The sequence below is a fragment of the Protopterus annectens genome, chromosome 3.part0 (genome assembly GCF_019279795.1).
Source record: "Protopterus annectens isolate FY-2018-M chromosome 3.part0, PAN1.0, whole genome shotgun sequence".
In the NCBI taxonomy this organism is placed as follows: Eukaryota; Metazoa; Chordata; order Ceratodontiformes; family Protopteridae; genus Protopterus; species Protopterus annectens.
Genome location: NC_056731.1, coordinates 769,128,816 through 769,142,437, shown reverse-complemented (window position 1 = coordinate 769,142,437; position 13,622 = coordinate 769,128,816). Strand labels below are relative to the sequence as shown.

At 44.0% G+C, this 13,622-nt stretch overlaps 1 protein-coding gene across 1 annotated transcript in view; it reads right to left on the bottom strand.

The window, feature by feature from the left end:
* The window catches only part of TGFBR1 (transforming growth factor beta receptor 1), an 845,154-nt gene that overhangs the window by 27,063 nt on the left and 804,469 nt on the right, over positions 1-13,622 (bottom strand). The window contains exon 7 of the mRNA XM_044065109.1: positions 7,823-7,947. Within this exon, the coding sequence (XP_043921044.1) occupies positions 7,823-7,947 (125 nt within the window). The remainder of the gene's footprint in view (positions 1-7,822; positions 7,948-13,622) is intronic.

Below are 13,622 nucleotides of genomic sequence, written 5' to 3'. Positions count from 1 at the left end.
GCATCATAGCCACATTGTAAGGTGTGTTTACCCACTTGTTCTGCACTATGCATCATATTCTGCAACTCCTTTAAGTCTGGTTGTTCAGGTTGAGACATTTTATTTCTTAATTGTGATAACAGAAACTGCTGATATTTAAGCATATGAAACTGACAATTTAAGGCCCTCATGGCTAGGGTGGCCGAGGTATATACCTTTTTTCCCCACCTTTCTAAGGATCTTGACTCTCTTTCGGAAGGTAGTGGATTCTTAGCAGTAGAGGCCTTCATTCCCTTGGGGCCTTGAGAAATGGTTTCAGGGTCAGCATTATGGCTTTTGTAAAGAAATTGGTGAGAGTTAGGAACTCTGTAGTACCTATCAGGCTTGACTGGGGCAGGAGGCAGGGAATCCGGATTAAGGCAAGCCTCCGAATAAACATCATCAAGTATGTCCAAGACAGGAGGTATCGCCAGAGGTCTGTGTTGAGGTAACACAAGAAATTCCCTAAGTCTTTTCTTGGAATCAGAAAAGTCTTGGCCTTCCCAATGGAAGTGTTCCCTCAAGGTGTGCAAGGTTTCCCCAAAAGAAAAATCCTCAGGAGGAGATACAGAAGGAATGGACTTCTCTGCATCAGAATCTTCAAAAGGGGAGTAAGAGTGTTCCTCTACATCAGAATGTTCTGAAAAAATGGAGCCCTGATCAGAAGAGGGAGAATCTTCCTCCACTCTGGGTCTCTTGTCTGGAGGGGGTTGGGAACCCCTGATAAGAGTAATTAAATCCTCAGCCATTTTAAGCATCTGCTTTTTAGGCATGGGGCCTGGAGATGGGCCCTGTGCAACAGGCCTCTTGGGATGCCTGGCTGACTTGGACTTGGTAAACGCCTTAATGGAAAAGGAAGATGAGGGTCTAAAGACACCATGGGTGGAAGTGGACCTGTCCACATTAGGAGGCTCAACGCTCACAGTGGCTTTGGTGGTTGTAGTCTGGGTCTGGGCCGAGGTACCTGCGGTCTCGGTTACAGAAGACACCGCCAAAGAAGTGTCGTCGGTAGTCAGGGACTGCATAGGCGTCTCGCTGAGAACCGGACCACGTGTAGCCGGTTTTGGCGTCGTGTCGGTCCTTGTCCTTACGTTTTTTGGACAAAACGGTAGTCGGAGTCTCCGACGACATTTTATAATCAAAGGCTGTACCAAAAAAGTGTTGGGCGAACTCCGCCCGACGCTTAATAGTGCGTTTATTGAAAGTAGCGCAAAAGCGACAGCCCGAGACGTCGTGGTCTGGGCCTAAACAAGGTATGCAGAGGGAATGGAAATCCTTATGCGGTATTTGCTTCCCACAAGAAATACAATTGTTAACTTTTTCTGACATTGGTCTGAGGCAAGAAAAGTTTCCCCAACGGGGTACTTAGCTTTAATGAAGACTTCGGTTTCCAATTTTTCGTAAATTCAGGAGCTGGCCGACCGGCACTTGCGAACTGCTTCTGCTTCGGGCACCGCGCGGCAAAAAAGACTGAAGAAAATGGCGTCGGCTGTGTCTTATATACTCCTGCCTCACTGACGTCAGGAAAGAAAGCGACAACAACCGACGCCGGACCTAGAATTTGGAATTCGGCCAACCGAGGACCCGCCTGACGGCAGAAAACCCATCTGTGATTACTGCAGCTGTATGTACGATGAACATCTGTACTATGTTCATCGTGTTTCACTGCTGCAGTCATTACACTTGGGTTGAATCCCAAAGCTGAGTGAGGGTGGCTGGTTCTACAGAGGATTTGGTGTGACTATGAGGCCCTGCAGCACTGCAGTGGCGAAGCCAGCTCTAGATCTAGAATACTGAGGCAAATGGTAATGCTTAGTAAAGGTGTGCACTGAACTCCAAGTTGCAGCTTCCATGATATCTTTGGTAGGTACTCCTCTAAGGTAGGCAGTAGAAGTGGCAGTTGCCCTGGTGGAATGTGGTCTAATGTTACTAGGTTACAGGCTTCCCATGCTGTGTGTAGCAGAACCGGATACAGTGTCATATCCACTTTGAAATGGTCTGCTTTGAAATAGCCTTTCCCTGTGATCCTGCAGCATATGCTACAAACAATTGCTCAGTTTTTTCTGAAAGCTTTTGTTTTGTCCAAGTAGAAACGTAATTGTCTGTGAATGTCCAAGGAATGAAGAAGTCTCTCCCCTTTATTCTGGGGATTTGGATAAAAAGTTGGTAAGTGGATAGTTTGGTTAAGAACCACACTGGATACCACCTTAGGCATAAATGAAGGGTTTGTTCTTAAAGAAACCCTGTCTTGATGAAAAATGATGAAAGGCTAAACTGCCATTAGTGCCTGTAACTCAGACTCTTCGTACTGAAGTTATTGCCAGAAGCAGAGCTGTTTCCCATGATACATATTTTAATTCTGCTGAATTGGCTGGTTCAAAAGGAGGTAAAGTGAGTTTTTCCAAGACAAAATTGAGGTCCCAAGTAGGCGTTGGTGCTCTCCGAAGCGGTCTTATGTTTTTAGCCCCTCTGAGGTACTGCTTAAGCAATGGATGAGAGAAAATAGGAGGATCTGTGTTGTAATGAGCAGAGATGGCAGATGCGTGGATCTTAATGGATGAGAAGGATAGTCCTTTGGATCTTAATGGATGAGAAGGATAGTCCTTTGTCCAGCATCTCAGTTAAGTATTGTGGTATCTGAGGAATGTTTGGGACAAGAGGGTCAAGGCTTTGAGCCTGGTTCCAGGCACAGAATCTCTTCCACTTTTCTGAATAAGATTTCCTGGTGCTAGGCCTCCTGGCCTCCAAAATGACATCCATAACAGCTTTAGACAGAGGGGTTTGTCTGTTTGACTAATGAATCTGCCATGCAGCCAGGTTTAAGGTTTTGAGCTGACTGTGCAGGATCTGATTGTTTTGTTGAGTCAGAAGGTGTAGAATTTGAGGTAAAATCCATGGTGGTCCTTGAGCTAAGTTCTTTAAGATTGGGTACCAGTTCTGGCGTGGCCAATCTGGAGCAATCAGGATCATCTGCAGTTTTTCTTGTCTGGCTTTTAGGAGTACCTTTGAAATAGAGGCAGTGGTGGGAAGGCATAAACTTTTAGGTTTTTCCAGATGAACGAAAGAGCATCCATTTTCCATGCTTGTGTGTGGTAAGTCCTTGTGCAGAATTTTTGGAGCTGGCAATTCACTGGGGAGGCAAAAAGATCTATGTCTGGGCACCCCCATTTTTTGCGTTATCATGCTGAAGACTTGTGGATTTAGTTTCCACTCATGAGGATCCATGATGTTTCTGCTTAAGTCATCTGCCAGAGTATTTTTCTTTCCTGGCAGGAATTGTGCTTGCAGATGAACTTGATAAGTTAGAGTTGTGTTCCACAGAGTCATGGCTCGTCTGCATAGGGGGTAAGAATGTGTGTCCCCTTGCTTGTTTATGTACCACATTACTGTGGTGTTGTCTGTCTTTAATAATAATTGCCCTGGATGCAGAAGGTCCTTGAAAGCTGTTAGGGCATTTTGTACAGCCATCATCTCTTTTTGATTGATGTGAAGATGCAACTGGTCTGTGGTCCACTTGCCCTGAATACATTTTCCTGCCATGTGGGCTCCCCAGGCGTAATCTGAAGCATCTGTTGTTAAAGTCTGCCTGGCTGTGGGTAGAGTGAAAGGCTGACCCTTGTTGAGGTGACATGCCTGTGCCCACCATCAAAAACTCCTGTTGTAGGCAGGGAATTAGTGGAATTACTGTTTCCAAACTGTGACAGAGTTGAGTCCATACACTTTTTAGGTACCATTGTAATTTCCTCATATGCAGTCTGGCATATGGAATTAGTAGTATGCAGGATGCCATGAATCCCAAGGCCGGCAGAATTTTTCTTGCAGGGAGCTGGGACTTTGTTGCCATCAATTGAAAATACTGAGTCAGTTGTCCTTGTTTGTCTAGTGTGAGTTAAGCCACCTGGGCCGTTGTATTTAAGCTGGCACCCAGGAATATTATTTCTTGTGAGGGCACTAGTTTTGACTTTTCGTTTACTGTGTACCCTAGGCAAATTAGCAACTTTTTTACAAATGCCAGATGCTTTAGAAGAATGTCCTTGCTCTCTGCTGGAATAAGGCAGTCATCCAGGTATGGATATATTTGAATTCCCTTTTGTCTGCAAAATGCAATTACTGGTGCCAGGCATTTTGTGAAGACCCTGGGTGCAGTAGATAAGCCAAAGGGCAGTGCAGAGAATTGATAGTGCATTGAACCAGCTATGAATCTGAGGTATCTTCTGCAATTTTGTCTGATAGGGACATGCAGGTATGCCTCTTTGACGTCCAAAGTAACAAGCAAAGCCTTCTTGCCCAGCATGGGTAGTAGCTGCTGTAGTGTCAACATTTTGAATTTCGGTACATCCAGGTAAGAATTTAGAGTAGAAAGGTCTAGTACGGGTCTCCAGGCTTTGTCCTTTCTGGGGACCAGGAAAAGTCTTTCCTGGTCCTTGTTCTTGCTGTGGCACTTTCTGAATAGCTCTCATGTCCATGAGGGCTGTAATTTGCTTTTGTGCCTCTGCCCATTGATTTTGTGGCAGGTCTGGCATTCCTTTTAGTCTTGGTAAAGTGTGAAAGTGGAACCTGTATCCTTGAGACACAATATTTAGAACCCATTTGTCTTGGGTGATTGTTTGACAATTTTGAGAAAAAAAGTGCTAGTTTCCCCCCCTAAGGGAGCTGCCAAAAGTGAAGTGCTTGGCATTCGAAGGGGGAAGTCATTGGGACTCTGTTTCCTGTAAGGTTGCGACTTGTCCTCACCTCCATTTTGGGGTTGAATTGGGGTTGAAGCACCCCACTGTCGTGGTCTGTAAGAGCCTTGGGGCTGAGATCTGACTCTTGGGCATCTGTATCTGCCTCTTTGTGGCCTGTCACAGGAAAGGACCAATTTTTTGTAGGCCAATTTCTGCTAAATCGTGGTGGGTGTACCTGTAAGAAATTCTTCACTGTTTGCATAGATTTTGCCTTATCCTCCATTTTCTTTAATACCTCTTCTGCATTAACACCAAATAAAATGTCTTGCTGTAAAGGTGCATTCAATAATTTTGCCTTAACATGATCTGGTAAACTTTGTTCTTTTAACCAAGCATGCCTTCGAATCACAGATCCTGTAACTGCTGCTCTACAAGAAGCCTCTAATGAATAAAAACCACACTGCAAAGTATGTTTTCCCACTTGTTCAGCTGCATGCAATAAATCCTGCATTTCCTTTTAGTCAGGATGTTCTGCACTAGTAGTCATTTTCTGTTTTAATTGTGACATTAAGTATTGTTGGTATTTAAGCATGTGAAACTGGCAATTTAAAGCCCTCACTGCTAAAGTTGCAGAAGTGTAAACTTTCTTCCCCCATCTGTTTAATGCTCTAGAATCCCTGTCAGAGGGAACTGGATTTTTAGCCGTGGAAGCCTTTACCCCTTTGGGACCCTGGGAAATAGTTTCTGGGTCAGCAGCAGGGTTTTTATAAAGAAATTTGTGAGAGTCAGGGACTCTGTAGTACCTGTCTGGCTTGACTGGAGCAGGGGGTAAAGAATCAGGATTTAAACTGGATTCAGAGAACACATCCACAATATCCAACACTGGCGGAATAGCAAGAGGCCTGTGCTGAGGCAATAAAAGAAAGTCTCTGAGCCTTTTCTTGGATTCTGAATAATCCTGGCCCTCCCAATGGAAATGTTCCCTCATGGTATGTAAAGCTTCCCCAAAAAAATAATGCTCAGGAGGAGAGGCTGAATGAATTGATTCTTCAGCATCAGAGTCCTCATAGGGGGGTAGAGTATTCCTGGTCTGAAGAGGAATCAGAATATATAGAAATCTGGTCAGAAGAATCATAGTCTGTATCCTGCCTAGGCCTTTTATCAGGAGGGGGATGGGAACACCTGATTAGAGTAATTAAGTCTTTGGACATTTTGAGCATCTGTTTTTTAGGCATGGAGGCCTGTCCAGGTGAATGCTGTACTTGCTTCTTTGTCTTTAATGGAGTTTTAGACTTGGCTGTAGTTTTAATGGTAAGTTGAGATGGTCTAAAAACACCCTCAGAAGCCAATGCCTGCTCTGCGGCTCCAGACCCACCTGAAGAGTTAGTCTCCCTAGAACCAATACCTTGAGTATCCAGAGGCCTAGGTACCTCACGTGGGAGTCGGTAGCGGCCTGTGGCTCTAAGGAAGCAAGTGTCCGTGGCTGCGAAAGCGCCTCACTGAGAACCGGCGACTGGCCTAGAAGAGGCTTCGTCGTCAGTTTTGGACCTCGGATGCCTGTCCTTATCCTCGTCTCTGCGTTTTTTGTGCATTGCAGTCGTCGGTTGTTCCGACGGCATGGTATAATTAAATCTTCGGCCAAAGTAATGGCGAGCAAAATCAAACCGGCGTTTAATAGTGCGTTTGTTAAATCAAGCACAAAACCAACAACTAGTGACATCGTGATCTGGGCCTAGGCATGGAATACAGTAAGAATGAAAATCGTTAAGAGGTATTTGCTTCCCACAAGAAACACAATTAACAACTTTTACTGACATCGGTCTGAGGCAAGAAAAATTTTCCCCAATGGGGTACTTAGCTTTACTGAAGACTTCGGTTCTGAAAATCGAATTTGATATCTCAGGAGTCGGCTGACCGGCACTTGCGAACTGCTTTTCTTCGGGCACCGCGTGGCAAGAAAGACTGAAGAAAATGGTGTCTGCTGCATCTTATATACCCCTGGCGCACTGACGTCAGGGAGGAAGCGATAGCAACCGACGCCAGACCAAGACTTTGGAACTCTGGCCGACTGCAGGGCCGCCTGACGGCAGGATAACCCAAGTGTAACGACTGCAGCAGTGAAACACGATGAACATCCATAGTTTATTAGTATCAGGTACATATACTGTACACTGTCACACAGTTCAAATAACCATAGTTTATTAGTATCAGGTACATATACTGTACACTGTCACACAGTTCACATAACCATAGTTTATTAGTATCAGGTACATATACTGTACACTGTCACATAGTTCACATAACCATAGTTTATTAGTACCAGGTACATATACTGTACACCGTCACACAGTTCACATAACCATAGTTTATTAGTATCAGGTACATACACTGTACACTGTCACACAGTTCACATAACCATAGTTTATTAGTATCAGGTACATACACTGTACACTGTCACACAGTTCACATAACCATAGTTTATTAGTATCAGGTGCATATACTGTACACTGTCTGATGCTGCTCCAACCTGCACTACTGTTTCCCTACAAATTCACTGTAGTGAATTTAATACATACCGCAGAACAGTAGCTAATCAACTACTTGCTTTGCATCACGAGTAGATGGGGAAATGGTTCTTCAGTAAAATGGCTTATAAAGGTCAGTCAACCTGACATTTTTAAAATGCACACTCCAAGCCTTCAGACTAGCAAGGTGAATTCCTAAAAAGATGAACCTTGACTTTACTCCAAAAGGAATACAACAATTCCGTTATCAGCTGTATTCCCATAAACACAATCTACTACCTTTTTTTACGTTGGCAACAGGATGGGATTACATCTGAAGTTGTTAGAGGAATGCCAAGATAATATGAATATATTTGCTACATTAAGAAGTGGTTGTCCATCATGTAAACCTAACAGAAGTGTAGAAGTGTAAGCAGACCAGACAGAACACTCAACAGGTTTGCTCTCATGGAGTCCCAACTGCAGGAATGAGTCTACATATAGAAACCATGTCCACAAAGTACTAAAGCTGGAATGACTAACATGTTCAGTTACTATGACTCCATAGAGGGCTGTTCAATGAGAAAACTGCAACCAGTCAAAACAAATAAAAAAAAACTTTTTTAAACTTACCTCCAACTGAACACCTTCGCGATATTTCCCAAAACACTAGTCCCAAAGCATAGATGTCGGCCCTCTTGAATGATTCGAAATGTTTCATATTTATTGAATCATCTAAAACTTCTGGAGCCATATACCTGACAAAGAAGAAGCAAGTACATGAGAACAACTCCATGCGTTTCCGCCACGACTCTACAATGCATTAACTCCCACTCTCCAACAAGTAAAACGTATACCTGACAAAGTAAGCACATGAGAACAGCCATGTGTTTCCGCCACAACATTAAAATGCATCAACTCCCACTCTCCAACAAATAAGACACTAATGCAGCCACAGAATAATATGATCAGGAAAACTAGCAAAAGGTTACGGACACACACCAGGTTCTTTTGTGTTCCTTTGTTTCTGTTGTCACACTGCAATAAAACTACTGAATATCTACACTCATGTCAGAGTTGAGAATTAACACAATGTTCATGCTATTCATGTCTAAAAACACAGTACCATCTCTGACACCCTCATGACTTTACTGCCAGTAATACAACCAGATGGCACTGACATCCTCAATCTGAGTATTGTCAAGATGGGCGAAAACTATCAGGATTCAGGTAATTTTTTTTAAATCCACATTTCCTGAATAATCTAGACTCTTGATTTCTTTAGATCATCATACTTGATGACTCACAAGTACACAGTTTCAGTTGGTTAACTTGTGCAAATTTTGAAATAGTAGTACTTGATTCTGTTTACAATCCCATGTCAGTACTTCTTCACAAACTAAGCTCACTCTTGACAATTTTCTAACTAAGGACGTCAGCACGACTAAACCATCTGGTTTTATGAATGGCAATAAAGTCAAGTCTAACTCTTACACAAAATAGTAACAAATCCAAAGCTAGGATGCTCTTACAAAGATTCTGCTAAATCATTAACTGTCCATTCTTTCCTCCTCCTGGCTTTACTATTCTTAACTAGATTATACCATCTGGTTCATAAAATGGAACAACCTTAAAAAAGCATGCTTTGTTATATGTCACCATATTTGCTACAAAATGAAATAACTCCAATTTGACTAGCACCTTACATTTATACAAGTTTTGTTTTGCACTCAGGTTACTCAAACGATTGCTGTTCCTTATTAAATACAATGAACTAGTGACAAACCACTCATCCGCTGGCAGACATGTTCAGATCTTCATCATCAAAAAAAAATATGGTGATTTCAGATTCTTTTTTTTTTTTTTTTTTTAAATTGGTAAATGCCTCCCATATGATCTTCCAGACTTAACATCGTAATGTACACAAAACCTCCTGATCCACGAATCCAGCAGATATTCCACTAACCTACTGCAAAAGCTCCAAAGCAGCTTTATCCTGCTCTGCAACTGGACTCGTATTTAAAAGCCGTTGGTAAATCCAAGAAAATCCAGAACCATGGTCTTTGCAATGCACCAAAGTCTACACAGACAAAGTACAGTTTTGTACCTACCATAAATGTAGATGTTCGAGTGCGAATACAGCTGCAGTAATGACAGATGGGTTTTCAGCTGTCAGGCGGTCCCTCGGTCGGCCGAATTCCAAAGTCTTGGTCCGGCGTCGGTTGTTGTCGCCTACTCTTCTGACGTCAGGAAGGCCAGAGTATATAAGACACAGCCGACGCCATGTTCTTCAGTCTTTCTTGCCCCAGATGTCAGGTGCCCCCAGAAGGAAGGCAATACATAAATAATGCTTATATCCATATACAAGCAATGCAATATAATCCAAAAACAGTGGTTGTAAGCAAATAAAACATAGCAGGATAACCCAGTCAGGTAGTATGGAGAGGATGTTAGGCCCCATGCCTTTACCAAGTGGGGAAGGAGGGAGGGAAACCTGTACTGCAGCTGTATTCGCACTCGAACATCTACATTTATGGTAGGTACAAAACTGTACTATGTTCATCGTGCATACAGCTGCAGTAATGAGAGATGGGTAGAGTCCCAAAGCTATGCATAGGGTGGAAGGTACTATGAGGAACTGGGTTGAGCCAGCATGCCCTGCAAAACAGCAGTGGCAAAGCCTGCTCTTGTTCTGGAATATAGTGTTTTGTGAAGGTATGTACAGAACTCCAAGTGGCTGCCTCCAAGATATCCTTAGTAGGCACACCTCTGAGGAAGGCTGTAGAGGTGGCTGTTGCCCTGGTGGAGTGAGATCTGATACCAGTAGGGACAGGTTTCCCATGGTAGGAGTAACAAAAACGTATGCAGTGGCCAATCCATTTGGAAATGGTCTGTTTGGTCACTGGTTTCCCTGGAGCCCCCACGGCATAGGACACAAAAAGTTGGTCTGATTTCCTGAAGGACTTTGTTCTGTCCAAATAGTAACGTAGCTGCCTATGGATGTCTAAAGAGTGAAGCAGCCTTTCTAGTAGATGGTCTTCTGGCCTCCAAGATGACATCCTGCACCTCCTTGGAGAGTAGAGTTTGATGTGGTGTTAAGGAATTTTCCATGCAGCGAGGTTGAGTGTTTTCAGCTGGCTGTGAAGGGTTTTGTAGTTGTTCTGCGTCAGCAGGAGAGGTATTAGAGGCAGGGGCCAGGGAGGAGTATGTGTTAGGCTCCTCAGGAGTGGATACCAGTGTTGCCTTGGCCAGTCTGGAGCAATCAGTATCATCCTCGGTCTGTTCTTGCTTTCAGTAGTACCTTGGGCAGAAGAGGCAGAGGTGGGAATGCATAAACTGTCCATGTTGTCCAACTGAATGAAAGGGCGTCCACTTTCCAGGTCTTTGGATGGAAGGTCCTTGAACAAAACCTTTTCAATTGATGGTTTCTGTGGGAGGCAAAAAGATCTATATCTGGCCTCCCCCACGCTTGGACTATCTCCGTAAACACCTGTGGATGTAGCTTCCATTCGTGTGGATCTGTCATATTTCTGCTCAGAGTGTCTGCCAGTGTGTTTTCCATCCCTGGCAAGTACTGTGCCTGAAGTTCGATTTGTCTTTCTAGAGCCAAGTTCCAAAGAGTCATGGCTAGTCTGCACAAGGGGTATGAGTGAGTTCCTCCTTGTTTGTTTATGTACCACATTACTGTGGTGTTGTCTGTTCTTATGAGCAATTGTCCTGGATGCAGGAAGTCCTTGAAAGCTGTAATTGCATTTATTACTGCCAGCATTTCTTTTTGATTGATGTGAAGGTGCTTTTCCTTTTGGGACCATCTGCCCTGAATGCACCTGTCCTTCATGTGCGCCCCCCAGGCGTAATCTGAGGCGTCTGTGGTTATGACTTGTTTTGCTTGAGGCTTGCAGAAAGGAAGGCCTGTGTTTACTTGACATGCTTGGGCCCACCATAGAAATTCCTTTTGTAGACAGGGAATTATTGGAATGGTTGCTTCCAAGCTGTGACTGTGTTGAGACCATAGATTTTTTAGGTACCATTGAAGTTTCCTCATATGCAGCTTTGCACACGGGATTAGAAGAATGCAAGATGCCATGAATCCCAGAGCCTGCAGGATTTTCCTTGCAGTAAGCCTGGTACTTTTTGCTAGTATTTTGAAGTACTGAGATAATTGCCCTTGTTTTTCTGGCGTAAGGTATGCCATCTGGGTGTTTGTGTCCAAGCTGGCACCCAGGAAGGTTATTTTCTGAGAAGGTGTTAGCTTTGATTTCTCCTTGTTGATGGTGTATCCCAGAGAAAGCAGTAACCGTGTCACATATGCCAGATGTTCCAGTAGTATATGTTTGCTGTCCGCTTGGATCAGGCAGTCGTCCAGATAAGGGTAAATTTGTATCCCTTGAAGTCTGCAATAGGCGATCACTGATGCCAGGCACTTGGTGAATACTCTGGGCGCAGTAGATAAGCCAAAGGGCAATGCAGAGAATTGATAGTGGATTGAACCTGCAAGAAATCTGAGGTACCTTCTGCAGCTTTGTCTGATTGGGACATGCAGGTATGCCTCCTTGAGGTCCAATGTTACCAGCCAAAACTCCTTGCCCAGCATGGGAAGAAGTTGCTGTAATGTGAGCATCTTGAATTTTGGTACGAGTAGAAATGTGTTTAGTATTGATAAGTCCAGAATGGGTCTCCAGTCGGTTCCTTTTCTTGGTACCAGGAAAAGTCTTGAATAAAAACCTTGACCTTGTTGGTGCGTAGGTACCTTTTGTATAGCCCTCATGTTTAGGAGCTTTGAAATTTGCAGTTGTGCCTCTACCCTTTGATTTTGTGGTAGGTTTGGCATGCCTCTCATTTTTGGAAGAGTGTGAAATTGAAATTTGTAGCCTCTGTTTATAATGTCCAGTATCCATTTGTCTGTTGTGACAAGATGCCAATTGCTTGCAAATAATGCTAGTTTCCCTCCCAAAGGTGCTGCCAGTTGAGACTTGCTTGGCATGGAAATGAGGGAGTCATTGAGTTTGCTTCCTGTATTGTTGTGCACTGTCTTCACCACCTCTTGGTGCTGGAGATTGCCATTGTCTGCCTCTATATGACCCTTGTGATTGCCCTCTGCCCCTTCCGCGTCTGTATCTGCCTCTTTGGGGCTTGTCAGTGGCTGGAAAGGACTAGTTTTTTGATGGCCAATTCCTGCTAAATCGTGGTGGCTGGACCTGTAAGAAAGCTTTGACAGTTTGCATAGATTTGGCTTTCTCTTCCATTTTTCGTAATATATCCTCAGCATTAGTACCAAAAAGAACATCCTTTTGTAAAGGTGCATCAAGAAGTTTTGCTTTCACATGATCAGGCAGATTCTGTTCTCTAAGCCAGGCATGTCTGCGAATGACTGATCCTGTAGCAGCCGCTCTACTGGAGGCCTCTAGGGCATCATAACTACATTGTAAAGTGTGTTTACCCACTTGTTCAGCACTATGCATCATATCCTGTAACTCTTTTAAATCTGGTTGTTCAGGTTGAGACATTTTGTTTTTTAATTGTGATAACAGGAACTGTTGGTATTTGATCATATGAAACTGGCAGTTTAAGGCCCTCATGGCTAGGGTGACCGAGGTATAAACTTTCTTACCCCACCTTTCTAGGGATCTAGATTCCCTTTCTGCAGGTAATGGATTCTTGGCAGTGGAGGCCTTTATTCCCTTAGGGCCTTGTGAAATGGTTTCAGGGTCAGCATTATGGCCTTTGTAGAGAAATTGGTGAGAACTGGGTACTCTGTAATATCTATCAGGCTTAACTGGTGCAGGAGGCAGTGAATCAGGATTAAAACAAGCTTCCGAATAGACATTATCCAGTACCTCCAAAACAGGGGGAATAGCCAGAGGTCTGTGCTGAGGCAACCAAAGAAATTCCCTAAGTCTTTTTTTGGAGTCTGAAAAGTCTTGGCCTTCCCAATGGAAGTGTTCCCTCAAGGTGTGCAAGGTTTCCCCAAAAGAAAAATCCTCAGGGGGGGATACAGACGGAATAGACTGCTCTGCATCCGAATCCTCAAAAGGGGAATAAGAGTGTTCCTCAGCATCAGAATGCTCTGATAAAATGGATCCCTGATCAGAAGAGGGGGATTCTTCCTCCACTCTGGGTCTCTTGTCAGGAGGGGGCTGAGAACCTCTGATAAGAGTTATTAGATCCTCAGCCATTTTAAGCATCTGTTTCTTAGGCATGGGTCCAGGAGATGGGCCTTGTGCAGCAGGCCTAGAGTGATGCCTGGCTGCTTTGGATTTGGTAAAGGCCTTAATAGAGAAGGAGGATGAAGGCCTAAATACACCATGAGTGGATGTAGATCTGTCCACATTAGTAGGCTCGGCATAAGCTGGAGCTTCGGTTGTAGTCTGGGAAAGGGCCGATGACCCAGCGGTCTCGGGTACAGAAGACACCGCCGAAGGAGTGTCGTCGG